At 38.7% G+C, this 23,867-nt stretch overlaps 1 protein-coding gene across 1 annotated transcript in view; it reads left to right on the top strand.

Annotated features, from left to right (window-relative positions):
* LOC126272438 (DNA replication licensing factor Mcm2) overlaps positions 1 to 23,867 on the top strand; it is a 46,678-nt gene that overhangs the window by 17,887 nt on the left and 4,924 nt on the right. The window contains exons 8-13 of the mRNA XM_049975314.1: positions 9,181 to 9,616; positions 10,695 to 10,945; positions 12,337 to 12,501; positions 16,927 to 17,241; positions 19,368 to 19,550; positions 19,751 to 19,906. Of these exons, the coding sequence (XP_049831271.1) occupies positions 9,181 to 9,616; positions 10,695 to 10,945; positions 12,337 to 12,501; positions 16,927 to 17,241; positions 19,368 to 19,550; positions 19,751 to 19,906 (1,506 nt within the window). The remainder of the gene's footprint in view (positions 1 to 9,180; positions 9,617 to 10,694; positions 10,946 to 12,336; positions 12,502 to 16,926; positions 17,242 to 19,367; positions 19,551 to 19,750; positions 19,907 to 23,867) is intronic.

Genomic DNA, 23,867 nt, shown 5'->3' on the forward strand with positions numbered 1-23,867 from the left:
TGTTTAGACCTCACGCCCCACGTGTTGAGCAATTCGGCGGTACGTCCACCCGGCCTCCCGCATGCCCACTATACGCCCTCGTTCAAAGTCCGTCAACTGCACATACGGTTCATGTCCACACTGTCGCGGCATGCTACCAGTGTTAAAGACTGCGATGGAGCTCCGTATGCCACGGCAAACTGGCTGACACTGACGGCGGTCGGTGCACAAATTCTGCGCAGCTAGCGCCATTCGACGGCCAATGCCGCGGTTCCTGGTGTGTCCGCTGTGCCGTGGGTGTGATCATTGCTTGTACAGCCCTTTCGCAGTGTCCGGAGCAAGTATGGTGGGTCTGACACACCGGTGTCAATGTGTTCTTTTTTCTATTTCCAGGAGTGTATTTGTTAGAAATTAAACATCAAATTTATTTCGATTTTTTTTTCACGGGAAAAGAGCTTTTTTCAACCTATATTTAAGTTTCTTATCCTCTTATTTCATTGTAACTCAGTACTTTGTTGAGAACGAAAATGTACCTCTCAATTATATTGTATTTTTTAGATTTTAGGGATCAAATTTATGTACATTATTGTAGAGAAACCAATTAATTTCCCCAAAGAAAAATTAACACTTAGGTGTACATCACGGACAGTTTTTCATATGAAATCATTATCATTAGTTCTATGTTCTCTTCTGAGAGATTGGATCACCAGTCTGTTACTACTTTCTTCTATTGAGTCTGTGTTTGAACATGGAATCCCAATTGCATTCAGTGTGATTGCAGCAAATAGTTGGTTGTCAGGTTAAGTTGCGTGCTGATATTTGACAGTGTTCACGGTTCTTGCTGAAAGCTACTGTTCAATTAAATTCTGAAGAGATTTGTTTCCCTTCATAATATTCATATTGCTGAGAACTGCCATGCCAGGTATACACGAGACACTTTTACATGTCAGCAGTAACAAGGTTTGTGGTTGCTGTCCTATCCCTCAGAACAGAGACTTGGGTGGATCTGTAACCACGAGCTTTGTCAGCTTTGTTTGGAGATGTAGTGTCAGGTGTGTCTCATCTCTGCCTCTGCAGCTTATTCACAAGCTTTCGCCATAAATTCCACCTGCCACAATATGGCTATTAAATTTAGGTATAAGTACATGCTATCAAATCATTTCTGTGTTCCTTAATGAATGTGGCCTCCACAATAATTGAATTTACATCATCACTAGACAGTGAATTAACATAATCGGCTCCTGCGTTGGATAATTCCTGCATTTTATCGCTGCAGAATAATTCCACCAGGTTTTCAAAATATTCTGCCACACATGTGGTTGCAGAAAGCCAAGAGTTCTAGTGTGTCAACACTGGAAGGGGAAATGGCTTTGGGTCCCACTTCTTCTCCTTTAAAAATTGTGGATGTAAATGGTTCCCTGGTATTCAGGAAAACACACTTTTTAAAGTTAGCAATAGCTAAGTTAAATTTCAAAAGTTCCATGGAGAAAAATGCATTGTGTCTCTAAAGTCACTATCCATTTCAATGAAGGAAGACAGTGACTGAAAAATCAGTTTTATTGTGAAGTTCTGCGCTTCTACATGACTGCCATCTAGGTCAAAACACATACTCCCATCTTTCTGTAGTGAAACAAAATGTAGACCTCAACATTTCAACTATTAATTGGCCTGTTGCTTCCCTGATATGATTCTGTAGATTAGGCAGATCTTTCACTTGCTAGTGTACACATTGGACTGCATGTACCCCCATACAAAATAGTCAAAAGGAGTATGGTCCGATGAACAGGAAGCCCCCAGTCGAGGTGATCCTCTGCCTCTCCACCTCCTGGAAGGATTGTGTTCAGGTAACCACGGGTGATGTGTACAGACTGTTGAGGTGCACCTGTGCTGTCATCCTGAAGCTGCGGCTCAAGGAACAGTTCTAACATGTTAAGGTAGTTGTTACCTATTATTGATCTCTCGGCAAGTAAAGATTTTGTCACATTGACCTTTGGTGTATCACATTCCCTCTCCGATACTTTATGTGGTTCCTCATATGCCTGTATTTGCCTGTTGTGTCTGTGAACTTTCCCACAAATGGGGAATGTAGCTTCATAGGAGAATAAAATGTTGTCCATTAAATTCTCATTCTCTACAGATTCCAGGAGTTCATAACACATTGCCCGACAACAGGCGAGATCCTCATCCTCAAGATCGTGCAGAACCTGAATGTGATAAGGACATTTTTGGAGAGTGAAACAGGATTTTCCACACTGTGTTGTGTTGTTGTTGTTGTTGTTGTTGTTGTTGTGGTCTTCAGTCCTGAAACTGGTTTGATGCAGCTCTCCATGCTACTCTATCCTGTGCAAGCTTCTTCATCTCCCAGTACCTACTGCAACCTACATCCTTCTGAATCTGTTGTGAGGGACATTCAATTCCGCTCTACCATTTCTGATGATAAGTGTGATTGTCCACGACTTACCTCATCACACATACCTACTGGTATGCTTAAATTAAAGCAGACGAATTTGTTCCCTTGATGGGGATGGTTTGCGGAATTCATGGGTAAATTCTGCCCGTGTGTCTTCGTATGACAATCCACGTACCTGTGCACAAACAGTGGCAACCTGTTCATCTTTGCGAAATATCTTGCGCGAAGGAACCAGTATCTGCAGAGAAAAGAAAAACAAATTAGTTTTCGTGGAAATGGGTAGTGACTTTAGAGACACCCTTATTTGTGACCAGATTGAGTTTATGTGACCAATACTGAACATGGCTTAAATAGTCTCCTATAATTGTTTTCAATGAATTGACACATATATTCATACACATAGTACTGCCACTTAAGGTAACATTAATGCTATCATATTAAATATTATAGTCTTGCAAAGCACAAGGACACTGCGAAGAGTAGGCTGTGTCAAGAACTTGCATGCTCGCAGCAAGAAATTTTTGTTTGTTCCATGGCTCAACAGTCTTCAGCATCACGGCCAAAACACAAAATAACTTCTTTTCAAGTGATCTTAACTGCTGAAGCTACAGTTGCTGCATCACCTTATCCTTTCGTTGTTTTTGTGTTGAAGATACAACAGTTTCCCTTATTGTGTTGATGCAGACTGTCACCAGTATCTTATACAAAAGTAACCCCACTGTTAGCATTCAATTTAAAAATAATTTGAACCTGTGCTGACAAAATTTATTGCTTTATTGAAATATGTGGCAAGCTGCAAACACCGAGCGAGGTGGCGCAGTGGCTAGCACACTGGACTCGCATTCGGCAGGACGACGGTTCAATCCCGCGTCCGGCCATCATGATTTAGGTTTTCCGTGATTTCCCTAAATCGCTCCAGGCAAATGTCAGGATGGTTCCTTTGAAAGGGCACGGCCGACTTCCTTCCCCGTCCTTCCCTAATCCGATGAGACCGATGACCTCGCTGTCTGGTCTGCGCTAAACAACCCAAGCTGCAGACTATAATTTGATTATTGTGCCGTTTACTGTCAGCAACCTCTGCTTATTTTCGATGAATTCATTCATCTATTCCTGAAAATCTTTATTTTCCAGTTTGTGAAGCGAAATTTTCACTTTCAGAAGTGTTTCGATGGTCCTTCAAGCCAGATAATCGCAGTCATTTTTCTTTTTCTTGGCAACTTCAAAGCTGCAACTAAAGGAAGCTTACTGGTTTATTTGCACATTTAATATCTTGTATCTATTTCCTTTGTGCTTCTCACTCTACACATGTTTCAATATAGTATCTTTCTTGTCCCATGATATCCTACGGTTGCAGTATTTACAGAATAATGTAGATGTATCGGGAGCATACAGACTACTAGCTTCAAACTCCTGTGCTCTTTTTTTTTCGGCATTTCTTACGGTTAAGAAAACTACTATTGTGAATGAGATAAAGTAAACAGCAAGAAATCACAAGAAAACGTGGACACTACTGTGCTATTTGGACAAAGATGTGAAACATAACAACCACTCTGCAAGGTCAGAGATCTGGGAGTGAGGCGAATTTTGGCTTGACAAGTGCTGTTGGAAATAATTCGCTTTTGAGAAAGATACACTTCAAACTGTTTTGATGGTGATGTCCACACAATCCAGTTGTCATTTAATGACATGTCCATTGGTTAGTATAAACATTATAATCTGAGTCTGCAACGTGATAGAATTTTTCATGCTCCAGGTAGTTTCAAAGAGATATACTCTGTCTCTGGTCTTGCATCAGATGCTTTAAGTGAATTGTAGGACAGGAATTGTTTTCTTGAGAAATGGTCATTTGCAAGATTATATGCAAATGTCAACCTTAAGATCCGATTTTAACATTAAATAACTATTTGTGGTTCCTGGTGTGGGTTCCTGTAGTCATGTCCTAGTTCGTGAACCACGGGCAATGTGAGTGGCCAAGTAAGTGGTCCCGACAGTCGGGATACCATTTACTTTGGAATAAGGCAGGGCATGTCGGACATATTCTGAGTCGTGGTTTCAGATCAAGATAAGATTGATAGTTTTTATGAGGCACTCAGTGATGTAGTTGTTAGAGTAAAGGACAAGGACAGTGTTCTGCTCATGGGTGATTTTAACGCCAGGATTGGAAATCGAACAGAAGGGTATGAAAAAGTTATGGGTAAATTTGGAGAGGATATCGAGGCCAACAGGAACGGGAAACAACTCTTGGATTTCTGTGCCAGTATGGGCTTAGTAATCACAAACTCCTTTTTTAAACATAAGTACATTCACCGGTATACTTGGGAAGGTAGGGGAACCAGATCTGTCATTGACTATATAATAACAGATCAGGAATTCAGGAAGGCTGTGAGGGACACACGTGGATTCAGGGGATTCTTTGATGACACAGATCATTATTTGATCTGCAGTGAAATTGGGATTGTGAGGCCAAAATTGCAGGTGGTCAGGTCCATATGTAGGAGGATAAGAGTGGAGAAACTTCAGGATAAGGAAATCAGGCACAAGTGCATAACAGCGATCTCAGAAAGGTACCAGTTAGTTGAATGTAGTCAATTACAGTCATTGGAAAAGGAATGGACAAGGTACAGGGACGCAGTACTAGAAGTGGCTAAAGAATGTCTTGGAACAGTAGTGTGTAAAAGCAGGAAGAAGCAAACAGCTTGGTGAAATGACACAGTCAAGGCAGCCTGTAAAAGGAAAAAGAAGGCGTATCAAAAATGGCTACATAACTAGAACTCAGGTAGAAAGAAAATGTTATGTTGAAGAAAGAAACAAAGCCTAACAGATAATTGCAACATCCAAGAAGAAATCTTGGGAAGACTTTGGAAACAGGTTGGAGACTATGGGTCAAGCTGCTGGAAAACCATTCTGGAGTGTAATTAGCAGTCTTTGAAAGAGAGGTAAGAAGGAAATGACAAGTATTTTGGACAGGTCAGGAAAACTGCTGGTGAATCCTGTGGATGCCTTTGGCAGCTGGAGGGAATATTTTGAAGAGTTGCTCAATGTAGGTGAAAATACGATCAGTAATGTTTCAGATTTCGAGGTAGAATGGGATAGGAATGATGACAGAAATAGGATCACATTTGAGGAAGTGGAGAAAATGGTCAATAGATTGCAGTGCAATAAAGCAGCTGGAGTGGATGAAATTAAGTCGGAACTCATCAAATACAGTGGAATGTCAGGTCTTAGGATAATTGAAATGGCCTGGGAGTCGGGACAGGTTCAATCAGACTGAACAAAAGCAGTAATCACACCAATCTTTAAACATGCAAACAGAAAAGATTGTAACAACTACACAGGTATCTCTTTAATCAGCATTGTGGGTAAAATCTTCTCAGGTATTGTTGAAAGGAAAGTGCGAGTATTAGTTGAGGACCAATTGGACGTAAATCAGTGTGGGTTTAGACCTCTTAGAGGTTGTCGGGACCAGATCTTTAGCTTACGGCAAATAATGGAGAAGTGTTATGAGTGGAACGGGGAATTGTATCTATGCTTTATAGATCTAGAAAAGGCATATGACCGGATTCCTCGGAGGAAGTTAGTGTCGGTTCTACGAGATTATTGAATAGGAGGCAAACTTTTGCAAGCAATTAAAGGTCTTTACATGGATAGTCAGGCAGCAGTTAGAGTTGACGATAAATTGAGTTCATGGTTCAGAGTAGTTTCAGGGGTAAGACAAGGCTGCAACCTGTCGCCACTGTTGTTCATATTATTTATGGATCATATGTTGAAAGCAATAGACTGGCTGGTTGAGATTAAGATATGTGAACACAAAATAAGCAGTCTTGCATATGCGGATGACTTAGTTGTAATGGCAGATTCGATTGAAAGTTTGCAAAGTAATATTTCAGAGCTAGATCAGAAATGTAAGGACTACGGTATGAAGATGAGCATCTCCAAAACGAAAGTAATGTCAGTGGGAAAGAAATATAAATGGATTGAGTGCCAAATAGGAGGAACAAAGTTAGAACAGGTGGACAGTTTCAAGTACTTAGGATGCATATTCTCGCAGGATGGCAACATAGTGAAAGAACTGGAAGCGAGGTGTAGCAAGGCTAATTCAGTGAGCGCTCAGCTACGATCCACTCTCTTCTGCAAGAAGGAAGTCAGTACCAAGACTAAGTTATCTGTGCACCGCTCAATCTTTCAACCAACTTTGTTGCATGGGAGTGAAAGCTTGGGTATATTCAGGTTACGTTATCAACAAGGTTGAGGTTACTGATACGAAAGTAGCTAAGATGATTGCAGGTACTATTAGATGGGAACAATGGCAGGAGGGTGTCCACAATGAGGAAATCAAAGAAAAACTGGGAATGAACTCTATAGATGTAGCAGTCAGGGCGAACAGGCTTAGATGGTGGGGTCATGTTACACGCATGGGAGAAGCAAGGTTGCCCAAGAGACTCCTGGGTTCAGCAGTAGAGGGTAGGAGGAGTTGAGGCAGACCAAGGAGAAGGTACCTAGATTCGGTTAAGAATGATTTTGAAGTAATAGGTTTAACATAAGAAGAGGCACCATGTTAGCACTGAATAGGGGATCGTGGAGGAATTTTATAAGGGGGCTATGCTCCAGACTGAACGCTGAACGGCATACTCAGTCTTAAATGATGATGATGATGATGATAACTATTTGTTACCAATATTAATAAACCACTGCCCTAACACTAATGGCATTTCTAATATACAAATTGGAAAAAATGACAAATTTTGTGACAGTTTCTTAAAAATAGCTAGTTTTGTGATGTGTTAATAAAAACTGCCAATTTGCTGTTATTTTTCGCATTATTGTTAACACAAAATTTTCCTGTCCCTACATATTGGAAAACCTCATTTTTCTTTGTAACGTCTTCCCTTACTCTATAATTCCACCAGGGTGTATGTCTCCAGTTTTTCTTATCGCTGGTTTTTTCTCACACTTTTTCTGCTGCTTCCACCATTGTTGTTTTGAACGTTCCCCATTCCTCCACTACTGACTGTATGTCATCACTTGGTATGTTGCTTTTTGCTTTTTCTAAAGTTTTCTTTACATTTCTCTTCTTTCATATCCCACACTCTTATCCTTCTTTCCTCCCTGTCCCTTTTTCCTCTTTAATCCCTTTAATCATCACTCTTAAAAGACCGTGATCGCTGTCTAGGGCTTTGGAAGTGATGGCCTTACCATGTTATCTTAAGGCTTTAACTCAGGTGTTTGCTGTCACCTGGTCCAGTCCTTTTACGAAAGTCTAACAATTTTCATCCTGAAACTTCCTTTCTGATGAAAATTATGCGCTGGTCAGAGACTCGAATCTGAGACTTTTGTCTTTTGCTGGCAACTATTCTGCTAACTGAGCTGTTCAAGAATGGCATATGACCCACCCTCACAGCTTCCCTTCTACCAGTACTTCAACCCCTACTGGTCTCCTGCCTCCTTTCTGAGCCTTTTTCCATGTTTGAAAGCATGTTTTTATCCACTACTGGCTTTCTGAGCCTGTTGCAGCTGAATTTGGTATGAGATTTCTCTCTGACTTTTAGGTCTGTGGGCTGTATTTTAATTTCCCTCCTACCCTTCAGTACCTAAGAGCTACTGACCAGCTTTCTCAAAATATCACAGTGTTCTGAGGGCAGAGTGATTAGTTTCATATTTTCTTATTTCCTTTTCAGTAAGACCAGAAACCCTGACAGAAGACTAAGAGTGATGCCCAGATAGTGGGAAATAATGCTGAATTCTTGAAATACCTTTGCACTTTTGGTGTAAAAACATTGCCATTATTGTAGAGTCTTTGTTTTGAGAGCCACAAGAATCGCAAAATAATCTGAGTCTACTTTTTTCTGCACCTTCTTTCATTAGATCTTGCTTTAAAGAATTTAAATAGTCTGTCACAGGAGACGCAGTTTTACTTGTCCCCATTCGGAGTCAGTCTCAAGCCATGTATAGTTAGCTACTTTGTGTGATTTCTTTTATAAATGTTTCAAGATCATACAGTTATACAACCAGATCTGTGTGGAGTAAAATGCTTCAACACACAATTTGGGATAAGGGTTGATTCTGATGGCAGTCAAAACAAGCTGTCACAGTATTTTTTTATTTTCATTTAAAGTATTAAAAAATCTTTTGTCCTTATTTTGTTCAGCCTGTAATCTGTTCTTATATTATATTTTAAGTCCAAGTCCTTAGCTGATTTTAACTCTACGACAAAGTGTACCAAAGTTAAGAAACTATCAGTATGAGCATTTACAAAACTTGACAAATGGTATTTCAGTGATACACACCCAGAGTTTTCATTTTAGAGTTCTGTGTTTTGTCTGACAGAATTCTGTGGGAACAAGCACTATTGGGTGGTTAAGGCACTAAACTCTTATTCAGATTTGTGTGTGTCATTGTTTTCTTAAATTGTGTATGACAGTGCCAGAATGGTTTACAGGCTCATGCTCAGTCTCTAATGGCCTCATCTTTGACAAGTGACCTTTACAGTGTTCTTTCCCTGTCTGCCAAACACAAGTAGGTGCACAAGAAAATGATTTTCCATAACACCTATTATGCCTTGCAATGATAATTCTGGTTTCTTTTGACATGCCTGTGGAAGAGAAAATATGTGCTTTGAAGGGTTCAGCAGTATATGAGTGTTTCGAGAGCTGTTGCAGTTCTTTGCATGCGTAAAGCACTAAATATCATTTCCTCTCCGTCTTTCTTCAGTTTCTTATTTGAACATCCATTTTCGATTGTCAGAAATGTAGTGCTCTATTTTTTTCTAAAAAAATTTGTCCGATTTGTTCCAGGTGAATATGGAGGAGACCGTTTATCGTAACTTCCAAAAGATTACAATTCAGGAGTCACCAGGGCGTATTCCCGCTGGTCGTATTCCACGATCAAAGGAATGTATACTATTGGGTGATCTTTGTGACAGGTGTAAGCCAGGTGATGAGATAGATCTCACAGGAGTATACACAAATAACTACGAGGGCTCCTTAAATACAGAACAGGGATTCCCTGTCTTCAACACTGTTATCTTAGCAAATTATATTGTTGTAAAAGACTGCAAGCATATTGTTGAGTCATTATCAGATGATGATGTACATGCCATCATGAAGTTGTCCAAGGATCCACAGATTGCTGACAGAATAATTTTTAGCATTGCACCATCCATCTATGGCCATGCTTTTATTAAAAGGGGTCTGGCACTTGCATTATTTGGAGGAGAACCAAAAAATCCTGGTAAGATGCAAGTATTTATGTTTTGTGTGTGTGTGTGTGTGTGTGTGTGTGTGTGTGTGTGTGTGTGTGTGTGTGAGTGAATATAGAGACTTAGGCGAATATTAATATTTTTCATGTAAGATACTATAGATAATTTGGTGGCTATTGTGAAATGGAAATAGCTTCTAGAATAATTATGTTCAAAAAATATGTTTTGTGGTGTTATTTTATCCTTTTTAAAAAAAGTCATTTGAAGTGAACACAGTACTTGTTCTTTCTTGTGAGGATCTTTCCTATGGATTGAAAATTAAACTGCTTGCCCCCCAGCCAGTTGCTTCTGTGAGGTTGGATCTGGTGTTATTTTAGTTGTATATCTTCTATAGTTTTTTACTTTAATTCTCTTGTAAGTGACATGTCAAACAGGTGGACCATGAAGTTCTTGGTATAATTCTAAACGATCATCAGTGTTTACTTCTTGCACACTAGAAGCTCTGTGTAGAGATAGTTTGTTTGTCCATTTTGACAGTATACAGTTCTTTTCCTTTCCTCTTATCCTCCCTTGCTCTAGCTTGCAGGTATGTAATGCTGTATCATTGTTCTTTTTTGCTCAAGTAGCTGATTTCTTCAAGTGTCCACCACCACTTCATTTAGTGGCACTGTCGGATCAGTCACCATTCACATGTCATTTCCAGGCAGATAACGCTGATGACTGATATATTCCATCCAGTTAAGAATTGTGTATTAAAAACACACTGAAAGAAGCCACAGTATTGTAAAATTGCTCACTGAACGAACGGTAGATGTGGTTTCACCTCTCAAGTATGTTAGGCTTACTCAGTTTCTTTCCAATGAATGTGCTATTACCTCAGTGCTATTATATTGTGTCCAATCTCTGTAATTCTTGATTCTGTTGAGAACTGTCAAAAATACTGCCTGTTCAGTGGATTTTGAAGCAGATGACCTAGACCCCCGTTTTAGTAGTGATTGTTACTGAAATTTAAAGATACAGTTCTATTGCATATATGGGCAAGAGGCTTGTTTTTGCAAAATTTGCATGTATTGTATCAGGTGTACGATCATTATTATCTTTATTTCTCAGGGCAAAAACACAAGGTGAGAGGTGATATCAACATGCTGATTTGTGGAGATCCTGGTACAGCAAAGTCACAGTTCCTTAAGTATACAGAGAAGGTAGCTCCCCGAGCAATATTCACAACAGGCCAGGGGGCATCTGCTGTTGGTCTGACAGCATATGTGAATCGAAACCCCATTACACGTCAGTGGACGCTGGAGGCTGGAGCACTTGTCTTGGCCGACAGAGGTGTCTGTCTCATTGATGAATTTGACAAGGTATTGTAATTGTAAATATTGTTCATTGATTTATTTTGTGTGCGTGTGTGCTATTCTTTGTTGTAGAGTAAGGTGAGAGGGAATGGAGGCTTTCATGATAAATAACATTGACAAAATCTTCTCGGGGTATCAGTCAAGAAACAACTTTTCCCTAAACTATTTAGAATCACTCTTTATTGAATCTGAATTGAAGCTATCCTTTGCCAAGGAGCTATCAAGCATATAAATTGTGCATACTTAGATGTAAAGGTTGTAGCTAGTGTTGGAGTGACTAGCCAATGTGTCCTTGTTGTCGTCGTCATTCTGTAACTTCCATATGTGCAAGTACCACCTTCAGCCTGAAGTGTTCTTCAAATATCTTGTTCCAGCTGCATCTGATGCAGAACTTGATGGAAACTGTTGTTACGGGTGACTAGATCGATAACAGTGTGTTTCCACTGTCTTCCCATACTACTGCTGTAGACTTCTCCTTGTGGTGTGACAAATGCCTCTAAGGTCTTTCACCCACTGCTGAAAGATAGAACATTGGATTTGGCCATAGTGGGTGATTACGCTCACACCTAGAGCTGCAAAGAGCAAGTCATTTGTAGTACCAATGAGCCAGTGTATAGCTCTGGTTGGCTTTGATGGAGCCCAGGTTACATTTAATATAGGTATGTGTATCTTTGATGGAGCCCAGGAAGTTCTTAATTTAGATGTATAGTCTCGGAGCAGAGAGGTGTTGAGAATGAGTAATATTGCAAGTTGTAGTAAAACTAAGCACATGTTCTTTAATAATTTTATTATTCATATTTGTCTGAAGATTGGTAGGTATGCCCCCATGTCTTGTGATGAGATGACCCAACTCTGTGCAGATGCTACTTCAAACATGTGCCATGGAATGCTAGTGTGTGCTATCCACAATCTTTATCGTAATGTTTCAAAATAATAGGTATAAAATTTCTTCCATCTCCATTGTGAACTTCCTGTTGTTACACAGCGTGTGAAATTGGTACTGCAATTTAGTAAAGTTTCCTCACTGTGGGACGAAAGTAGGCCAAACTTTTCCAAAATGATGGCTTCATACATGACCAGTATACCTCAGCAGTAAGTGAAGAGGAGAAACACATTGAAATTGGTCAACAACAGAAATGAGTTACTGGGCTAATAACCTGAAATGATTTTGTCAGTAAAATGGAAGTTTATCTTGAAGTTTTGTGGAAAAGGTAGTAAAAGGAGGTAAAAAAAAAGCTGAACTAATCTTCTTGAAAATTTCAAAACAGTTGCAGTGTATCAATCATTTTCTGTTGTTTTATAGCAAAAGTTTGTAAAAACTTTATGTATCTGTTTTTTTCTATGAAATGATTCAACATAATTGAAAATAATTGTATAATTTGTTTTGCCATTGAAAGATGAATGACCAGGACCGAACATCCATTCACGAAGCCATGGAACAACAAACCATATCTATTTCCAAGGCTGGCATTGTCACATCGCTACAAGCACGATGTTCTGTTATTGCTGCAGCCAATCCAATTGGTGGAAGATATGATGCGAGCATGACCTTCAGTGAAAATGTGAGTTAGGTTGAACTCCTTCAGTAGTCAGTAGCATGCCATTGTATTAGTACCATGTCTGAAGAGTAACAAAGCTTTGAACTTTGTTGCTCTTTCAGTTCATGTGTGCAGATAGTTTATATCTTAAATGTGCAGATAGTTTATGTCTCAGTGTTAAAAGTAAGATATGGTACAGTGTTTCCACTGTATTTGAAGGTGTTGTCGTGGTATATTATAGTTTTCAGATTTATTTGCGAGCACAGTGCTTTGCAAACCAATATAGTGTTTGACCAGTAGTGCCTCTTCATTTAAGGAAGCTACAAAATTGTCATGTGTATGTAAGGGGGAGTGAGTTATTGTGTGTTCGTTAATTGGTGGTGCCCTTTGATCAAGCAGATTCAGTAGCTGGTGTCTGAAAGGCCAACAAAACATTCACTTGCAGCTGCCATTACCTTGTTATTAGATGCAAAACATTCCAGCCTGAAATTACTTTAGACCTGGAAATAGGTGAGAGTCAAGAGGGATCAGATCTGACAAACAGACTGGATGCCCAAACAATTTGTACTTAAGATCAGTCCCTGTTTTCTGCTTGCTAAAGTAGCTCTGTGCGCGAATGCCTTATCCTGAACAAAAGTCTTTACTCCTGTATTTATTTTATTCCATTGACAAGAAATTTTGTGTGGAGCAAGGGTGATAAGAAAAGTTCTTGGCCGTGCCATTATACTGTATTTACCTGAATATAAGATAACTCTTCTCCTATTTTTAGAGGCTACCTCAGAAAATTTTGTTGTTAACATAAATTACAAGCTGTTTTACTGACATGAAGTTAAAATTTTAGCATTATGCCTATTTTAAACTTAAGCCATTAATGGGTTGTCTACATTTTCATAATACAAGAATAAATAAAAAGAAAAGCTTTACATTTTAACTTTTACTTTCAATTCCTTTTATGCTTACAAAGCCTGTCAGCTGTGGTATTACTGTTTTTGACCATCATGTAGATCCTAAAAGCAAGTTGAAATGTATATCTTTGTTGTCACAAATATTTTTCTGTTCCTTCTGAATATGTTATGATAGCTGAGGTTGTGGTTACTGTGGAACTTAAGAATGCAGCTATTTCATGCCAAATGCTTATGAGATTTTGATCAGTTGGATGACTTTAGTTCTTCATCCAACTTAATGTGGGTTCACTTACCATTGCTAAAGATTTGTTGCATACATGTTTATTGCAAAAATGTGTCAGCCCAAATATGATTATACGTAGTCCAGAGATATTTAACATCAATAGTATGTTCAAATTTGTCTTTAGAGTATTCAGTTGCTCTATTACCCAAACTCTTTGATTTTACTACCATTACGACTCGAGAACATGTGTACATCTTTTATGTACCAAAGTAAACCTGTTTTTATTAAATATGATGTGCTGCCACTAGTATTTACTAATCTTTTTACAAGATATGATTTTTACATCTGGCATTTTGTGAGGAGCGAATAATTTTTTTAAATTTATGGGCAGTTTTGAGCTTGATGTCCTGCAGTGTGTGCTAATGACATAAACTGTAAGTTCATATTTCATTATTACACACTCATTTAAATTCATTCTTTAAGACTTTTACATCTCTTGAAATTTTATGTGGTTGTACTGTATGCACTTGAAAATGGTACAAAAGGCAGAAACCTGGGTCGTAATTAAATAAGGAACAATACAGTTAAGTGGTGGTGCGTTCATTTATAAATTATTGTATGACTATTGCTCAGCAACATCAAAAACAGTTTAAAGAATTATTATGCTCCTCCTATTTCCGAATTAACAGCCTATTTGTAAACACTAGACGTAGTCATCATTGGTACGATCTTAAAGTTGTGATGTTGTTATCCTGAAGGAAGTTATTCACAACTTCCAATTCTGAACTTGAAAAAGAAGCATCTGGCAATTCATTTTAACGATAAGCCCTACTACAGCATTTTCAGGTGGCAATCCAATGAAACTGCAGCTACCAAAGCTTACTCATTAACCAGTAGGACTAATTTATTTGAGTTTCGTTATCAGGGCCATGTTTTAAATAGTCTCTTCCTTAGTTTCTAAATGAGATTTTCCTTAGGAAGTAAATGTCTTTAAATATACGCCCATCAAAAAAAGTTTCTCATCACCTCGGTTCTGAGAGTTCCAGAACCTGTACAGAAAATTGGAATAGAGATCAACATATCATTTCCACCCTAATTATTGCTCATGAAAACTACACATTGCATGTTGTACCATCATACAGCGAGATCTTCAGAGGTGTCCAGATTGCTGTACACACTGGTACCTCTGATATTCAGTAGCATGTCCTCTTGCATTGATGCATGCCTGTATTCGTTGTGGCATACTATCCACAAGTTCATCAAGGCACTGTTGGTCCAGAGTCTCCATCTCCTCAGTGGCGATTTGGTGGAGATCCATCAGAGTGGTTGGGGGGTCACATCGTTCAGCAACAGCCCTTTTCAATCTATCCCAGGCATGTTCTATAGGGTTCATGTCCGGAGAACATGCTAGCCAATCTAATTGAGCGATGTCGTTATCCTGAAGGAAGTTATTCACAAGATGTGCATGATGGGGGCGCAAATTGTCATCCATGAAGACGAATGCCTTGCCAATATTCTACCGATGTGGTTGCATTACCAGTCGGAGGATGGCACTCGCGTATTGTACAGCCATTATGGCCCCTCCATGACCAACGGCATATGTCGGCCCCACATAATGCCACCCAAAAACAGTAGAAAACCTCTACCTTGCTGCAGTCACTGGACAGTGTGTCTAGGGCCTTCAGCTTGACCGGATTGCGTCCAAACAAAGTCTTCGATGATTGTCTGGTTGAAGGCATACAGGACACTCATCGGTGAATAGAATGTGATGCCAATCCTGAGCAAGCCATCGATTCAGCATGATGTTGGGCGCATCTGTACCACGCTGCGTGGTGTTGTGGTTGCAAAGATGGACCTTGTTATGGACGTCGGGAGTGAAGTTGCACGTCATGCAGCCTATTGCGCACAGTTTGACTCATAACACATCATCCTGTGGCTACACGAAAAGCATTATTCAACATGGTGGCATTGCTGTTAGGGTTCCTCTGAGCCGTAGTCTGTAGGCAGAGGTCATCCACTTGGGTCGCCTGAGCGAGGCATGTCGACAGTTCCTGTCTCTCTGTATCTCCCCCATGTCCGAATGACTTCAGTTTGGTTCACTCGTCTGGACACTTTGCTTGTTGAGAGCCCTTCCTGGCACAAAGTAACAATGGCAACGTGATTGAACAGTGGTATTGACCGCTTAGGCATGGTTGAACCACAGACAGCACGAGCTGTGTAGATCCTTCCTGGTGGAGTGACTGGAACTGATAGGCTGTCGGACCCCCTGCCGTCTAATAGGCGCTGCTCATGCATGGTTGTTCACATCTTTGGGTGGATTTAGTAAAATCTCTGAACAGTGAAAGGCACTGTGTGATAGAATATCCACAGTCAGTGTCTATTTTCAGGAGTTCGGGCAACTGGGGTGATGAAAAACCTTTATTGATGTGTGTGTGTTTCCTGAAAGAATACTCAAGTGCATGCATGACTTGAATATTTGTGTTTTTGATCCCTTGGCATGCTCTTGGTCAGACTCAGTGTTTCCCAGTGGTATTCTTCTTGTGTACCCCCAGCTGTCCTGCAAACACAGGGCCATTGTTGAAGTGAGAGGGAGAGAAACTTTTGATGTCCATTAAGCTTGGAGGAATTCCCATCTGTGTGGAGACAAAGTACACAGCGCAACAGTCAAGTTCTATTTCAGTTCTATTTACTGGATTGATTCTGGTCTTGCAGTTGGTCTAGGTTGAAATGGCAAGAGTATACTATCAGGGTGGGGTAGATTTATGATTACGGAAGTATTAGTAAAATGCTGCATGCTGTTTTCTTCTTATAATCTCAGCTTAATTATAGACAGGCTCTTTTCTTCCCCCAGAAGTTTTGATTACTTACTTTTCGAATCCTTTAGTATAATGTATATATAAAGTGCCTTTCCAGTTTCTGTGTTTAGCTAAGTAGTGTATGATGTTTGGAGGTAATACATGTAATATTTACAGTTCATTTCAGATTTCTTTCTGTTAATCTCTTGACACCTGGGCATCTGTTTTTATTTATTTAATTTTTCCAACCTGTTAGTCTGTATGAAATATTTAATTAATTTTAGTCCTCATTCATAGTGAGTTCCCTGTGTGTGTGTGTCAGCCAGTGTTACATTTCTAAAGCTAATGGTTTTCTTACACCTAAGAGTACTTTTCAGCTTTAGGGTTTCTTGTTGTTGATTAAAAGCAGTGATGCTGTGATTAATATTTTTTAATGTAATTGTTATTTTTACATTCCTTTGCACTATGTTAATTGTTTAATGCATAAGGCTTGAATGACTTAAGATTTTGTTGGATTGGTTTTCAGGTTAATCTCTCGGAACCAATTTTGTCAAGATTTGATATTTTGTGTGTTGTGAGAGATGAAGTTGATGTGATGCAGGATGAACAGCTCGCTCGATTTGTCGTGAAGTCTCATAGGAAGGTTCATGCAATGTACAGACCATGCAATTACGCAGATGAGCCACTCCCAGATCCAGGTCTGAAACAAGTCGATGTCATACCTCAGGATCTGCTTAAAAAATATCTACTTTATGCACGTCAAAATGTCCACCCAACACTCAAAAACATTGACCAGGACAAAATCGCAAATATGTACAGCAAATTACGCCAAGAGTCTCTTGTAAGTAACCAGGAACATTTGCCATTCCCTTATTTTACATAACCATAAACTGAGATATATGTTTTCTTAATTGATAAGACTGTAAATTTATTGAAATCTACTGCCTTTTAAAAGAAATTTTTATTGTATGTTTCATGTTTTGTGTGTTCCTTTGCATTGTCAGAATTGACATATGAGAAGTACAAACAAGTCCAAAGTGGTCTAAATTTCTTTATTTTCTTTATATTGCCAAAATATACACATGTCAAAAATGATTTACATATGTATATCAAATTAACTTCATTCATGGTCTTTAATTTGGATATCAAGCAGTCTCCTAAGACTAAAGAGTGCTCAATATTTCACATTACGTAACTATGTGAGAGTTGTTACAATTGTTACAAAATACTGCCCTTAACCTGAAGGTTGATTTGAACATCAAAGTTTTTTTGCTAGACATGGCAGTACTGGATGTAGTATGCTCCTGCTTTTCTTAGGCCTGTGAACTCATTTACCGATCTAGTTTAATATGGATAGAAGCCTTGTTGGGATGAACAATGTGAAAACAAAAGTTGAATGACAAGTATCTTAAATTAAACGGTATTATGAAAAAAGGAAATTGCTACTCACCATATATTGGAGATATGCTGAGTCATAGACAGGCACAGCAAAATGACTTCTAAACAAGTAAGCTTGTGGTCAAAAGGTCTTCTTTTGAATTAGACAATGCAATTTGCTCCATCCAAAAGAAAGCATTGTCATAACTTCAAACTTCTTTTCTGAGATATTATGCCAGCTGTCCACTAACACTTCTGTATGATGTGAAAACAACTGCCTAGAGTCTGTAATTGCTCGTGGAAAACAAACTATCTATAGCATAATACCAAGATTTTGACAATTCTACATTTCCTGTCAGGATGGAAAGTTACTTTTCCACTAAATTATAATTATCATCATAGTTAAGACATACCATCCCAAGTATACACACAACATTCTGTGCCTTGTCAGCATTAATGGAGTTAATTACCATCATCCTATGGATGGAACAAAAACGTAGGACTGTGAACATAGACTTGAACAGATTTATGGCCATAACAGTTGCTTGTCTAGCATGAAGGTGCAATCAGTAGTTTCAGAGCTTGCTCACCTCTGCTGGAAGTCTTTCTGTTAATGTTTTTTAAAGCTTTCTATGAATTTTGAAAAGATCTTTAAAGTTGTGCATCAATTAAACTGCATATTCTGTGCTGTGATGAGGTGAAAGAAGTGAACTGAACAGATATGATGTTGATTTATGAGTTTGCACAGAAAAAATGTCATATTTTGCAGGTTTTCATATTTATACACACTTACCATAAAAGTGTGCAGTTTAATTGGTGCACTGCACTGGAGGTAATCTCTGCTAAATTGTTGTGAAAGGTAATGTCAGCAATTAAAACTGTTCCACGAATGAAGTTTGTAAGAAGCAGATTTTTTTTTCATTTTTTATCACTTCTAGGACTCCAGTTCGTAACAAGAGAAATGTACTCTAATTTTAAGTTTATATGTGTACCTCAGCCTCGAGCAAAAAGGCAAAACCTAATTTCAACACTGAATAACCATCAGATGCTATCTGATGCATGTTACAACATTTTTACGTGAGAATGGGGAAAATGGTGAATTTCATTATATTTCATAGAAAGTGTCAATTTCTAGCTTTTTTGTGTGTGTGTTCTCAATTACTCGAAATTTTCCTGTCCCTTGTTATTCATTCTGTACTGCAATATGAAAATAAACATCGTCACATTATATCAATATGTATGTGTGACTGATGCATGAAATATATGTCTTCTGCATTCATGTTTGCTGCATTATTATTATTATTATTATTATTATTATTATTACTATTATTATTATTGTTGTTGTTGTTGTTGTTGTTGTTGTTGTTGTTGCAACATTTTCCAGTTATTATCAGATAAATGGCACATTATCTGATAGATTGATTTATGTATTCATATTAAATAGTCGGAAGGTCTCAGAGGGAAAGACATCAAGTATCTCAATTTTTACTAAAAATTGCCGAGTGGAGCTTTTACTTCCATTTATATTTTTACTATCTGAAGAAACTGATGAGAGTTACCATTTCTGTAATACTAACTTTTCAATCGCAGGTGACTGGAAGCCTTCCAATTACTGCAAGGCATATAGAAAGTATAATTAGAATGTCTGAAGCTCATGCAAGGATGCACTTGCGTGAATATGTACAAGAATCTGATGTCAACATGGCTATATGCATGATGTTGCAGAGCTTTATCCAGACACAGAAATACAGTGTCATGAATGCTATGAAAACGGTAAGCTCTGAATAAAAATTTCTTAATCATGGCTTTGTTATTTGATTGTGTATGTTTCATTTGGATTGTTTACTTTTCTTGTTCCTCCAAGCTCTTATATTCTTGTAAGAATATTCTATTCCTTCTACACTTAATTTCAATATCTGCATTTCTTTGTTGTATCTTAATATGCACAAGAGGCATTGCATTTTCTTTTCCAGACATTCCAGAAATACCTTTCATATGACAAAGACAATAATGAATTGCTGTACTACATCCTACAGTCCATGACAAAGGATCAATTGATTTTCATGAGAAGTTTACATGGAACAAAAGTTCGTATGCTGAAGCTGAGAGAGAAAGACTTCTTAGATAAGGTGTGTAGCAGTTTGTGAAAATTAATTTAATAATTAAATGTAGGATTAGTTTTGTCCTATTTATAAAAAAAAGGCTCTACTTGGTGTGTTCAAATAAACATTTAAAGTATATCTAGATTAGAGTTCACAATTGATTAACTTATAAATTTTTGTTCATTTCATTAAAAATTTTCATAAAATTAAAAATCGAATGGTTATTCACAATGTTACATAATTATTGTAGTTGTAGTTACTTGTGTGGTTATGAACAAACAACTGCCTGTTGGTTTCTGTCTTGAATTCTTCAGCCAATGTTTGTTTGATGATCTTTCAGATGTTTTGCCAGTATGAATTGCTGGCATTATCAAATTTTCACCCTCAGTTGCCAACAGGCAATGTGTCAACATTTGACCATGAAAGCCATACCAGTTTTGTACCTCGATTACAGTTCGGAATTTTGGATGCTTTCTCTCTCTCTCTCTCTCTCTCTCTCTCTCTCTCTCTCTCTCTCTCTCTCTCTCTCTCTCTCCTGTGCGTGCGTTTGTGTGTGTGTGTGTGTGTGTGTGTGTGTGTGTGTGTGTGTGTGTGTGTGTGTGTGTGTGCGCCATTGTAATCTGCCATCGAACTACTTCCCCTGAAAATGGTGGAGAAAGGGTTAGTTGATTGAAATAATAATAATATTGCTTTCTTTCTTGTAATGCTATTAAATAGATTGAAAATTCTGGCATTATCAATTTTTGAATAGTTGACTGTTTTTGTCTACTTGTTTGTTGTCTTGTAGTAATTATCTTCCTTTTATGTTTACATCTTAATTTTTTTTATCAGTGTAACCATCTTAAGGACTTGGGTTATTAAGAACTTCTGCATAAGCCAAATGAATTTTCTATGATAAAATCATATTCACTATAATAATAGTAGAGAGTAAAATTGTGGAAGCTACTGTGCTATAACATCAGAAAGTCTATTTTTATAGATGTTCTTTCGTGAAAGCTATGTTATAGTTGCCTCGTGTTGGCCTTTCTTGTAATTCATAATTGCAGCGATCTCAGTTACCTGCAAATTTCTTCAGACTGTTACTAACTTTTATGTCATGTCCTGTGTTCCGGGAAGGAATGCTGAATTGAGTGTGTCTCTTGAACAGAACTTTATCCTCAGCTCACTCTTCATTTTCCTGTAGCATATATAATGATAAATCCAGTTGAGTAGCAGTTGAATTTGTGAAGAAGGTGAGAATCGTGTTCTTTACGAACTGGTAGGGCACCTGTTCAGTTTGTTATGCATGTCTAGTATGCTGATCCCAGTTTGTGTGCACTATTAATTCTTTAGTAGTTCCTAAGAAGAAAATGGAACACATTTAGTGCAGTAAACTGCTTTACAGAAACTCTGTAATTCAGTAACTTCATTATTGAGTGCTATTGGCTGTCAAGAAAAGTGAGCACCAGTTTGAAAAAATGTCAGTCCTTCTCTTTCTTCCCTGGTTCAAAAATACTGTAACTTGTAATAGGATTCTTCAGGTAAGCTCAAGATTCATTGGTTATGTCTACAACTCATACAAACTGCAGTTATAAAAATAATACTGACATGAAAGGGAAGCAGTAGTTCAGAAGGGAGTGAGATGATTGTAGCCTGTTCCTGATGTTCACTGTGTACAGCGAGCAAGCTGTGAAGGGGACTGAGTTCTGGAGTGTAGTTGAATTACATGGGGCAGTGCTAAGGGAATTAGATTAAGAACTGAGATACTAAAAACAATACATGAGTTCTGTTGTCGTGGCAGCTACATGAATGATGATGGCTGAAGTAGAAATGCAGATTGGCAATAGCAAGAACAGCGTTTCTAAAAAAGTGAAAATTGTTAACATTGAATATAAGTTTAAATGTTAGGTCATTTCTGAAGATATTTGTCAGGAGTATAATGAAACGTGGATGATAAACAGTTCAGAAAATAAAAGAATAGAAGCTTTTGAATGTGTTTGTATGGTAGAATTCTGAAGATTAAATTGTCGCAAAGTTTCCAGAACATTCAGTTAGAGATGTGTTTTATGTATTTCTAGAACATAAAATGGAAATTTCTTGTGATAAGTTTGAGAAACGTGACATAGTGGATTCATATTCCAGTGCACAAATCACTTTAAGGATAGTCACGTGCAGTTACTGCGAAGAGGTTTGGTATTTAAACCAGCAACAGTGTTATGTAGTCTGGTCTCATTACCACACAAATGCTCGTGGTGAAAATTTCTTGTGTCGAGAGGATTTGGGCCAGCTATGTTGTACTTGAGTAATTCTTTATTTCCAGGCATTAGTGAACTGTGCTGCTGGTATAAGTTAGGTCACATTTATGGAATTTAATTAATTTTCCCAGCAGAGTGCTTGCACAACTAAAAATGTGATTGAAATGATCAAACGCGTGATAATGCGGTCGCACAGTGACAGTCGAAAAAGAAAATTAAAATTGTAGGTGATGGCATGACAGATGACAACCTCTCACATTATGGAAGAGGTAGTAAGCAGTGCACAGGTTCGTAAACTGCTATACACACAGTGTATCGTCACACTTTTTGCTACTATACACACAATATAACTTGACACTGGGAGTTGCTACAGATGTGGGGGTTAGAACCGGCCTGCAGTATTCCTGCCTGTCATGAGAGTTGACTAAAAGGTGTGTGTCACTTTTCGGCCCAATAAGCTCAGGTCCCATTTTATGGCTTGACCTGTCACTTTCCAAATTCTACACAAGTGTGGGCCATATGGGGATGGTGCACAAGGTATGCATAATGCCCTTAGATTCGATCTCCTGAACCTCTTGTCATCATGGCTTTGCACCTCCACCTGCAATTCAACTATTTGTGTGAGTACACTTTCTGGGGTGTGTTATCTTCTTCCACTGGCTCCTGTCCTCTTTTGCACCCATGACAGTGTTAGATTTCTCTGCACCCAATATCCAACACGGTAGCCAGTCCGTTACAGTGGGACCGTCATGTACCCGTTCGTTGGCAGCCCCCTGAAAACACAGGGCTCACACTGCTGATTACTGAGCTGCAAACTCCCCACATATGCCAAGGAGTAGACACCTGTCTTCCTAGGGCATCAGGACTCCTGACAACGGCCATCATGCCAGTTGGCGTTTGCTGTGGCTGGGTGGCGCCTGTAGGGAGAGTCCCCAGTCGGAGTGAGTGGCATCAGGGCGGATGACCCACAATGAAGCGGTCTAAGCCATCTCTTGCTGGTGACCGTACGGCGCCAACTGTCTTTAATCGAGTACAATGCTGACAGGTATGGCCCTTAATCATTTCCCTCCCTCACTACACCATGGGAGGAACATTGGGCTACAGAAAGAAGAGAGCTATATTCACCTTGGTATTTAGTCTGTAGCAGAATGGATGGGGACTCCTTTCTAGTTAGGAAGCTGCTTGAGGTGGGTAGGTTAGAAAATTTAAAAAGGGAAATCGACAGGTTAAAGTTAGATATAGTGGGAATTCGTGAAGTTCGGTGGCAGGAGGAACAAGACTTCTGGTCAGGTGATTACAGGGTTATAAACACAAAATCAAATAGGGGTAATGCAGGAGTAGGTTTAATAATGAATAGGAAAATAGGAATGCGGGTAAGCTACTACAAACAGCATAGTGAACGCATTATTGTGGCCAAGATAGATACGAAGCCCACGCCTACTACAGTAGTACAAGTTTATATGCCAACTAGCTCTGCAGATGACGAAGAAATTGAAGAAATGTGTGGTGAAATAAAAGAAATTATTCAGCTAGTGAAGGGTGACGAAAATTTAATAGACATGGGTGACTGGAATTCTGTTGTAGGAAAAGGGAGGGAAGGAAATGTAGTAGGTGAATATGGATTGGGGCTAAGAAATTAAAGAGAAGCCGCCTGGTAGAATTTTGCACAGAGCACAAGTTAATCATGGCTAACACTTGGTTCAAGAATCATAAAAGAAGGTTGTATACATGGAAGAATCCTGGAGATACTAAAA

Source organism: Schistocerca gregaria, chromosome 1 (genome assembly GCF_023897955.1).
Source record: "Schistocerca gregaria isolate iqSchGreg1 chromosome 1, iqSchGreg1.2, whole genome shotgun sequence".
NCBI classification, from domain to species: Eukaryota; Metazoa; Arthropoda; class Insecta; order Orthoptera; family Acrididae; genus Schistocerca; species Schistocerca gregaria.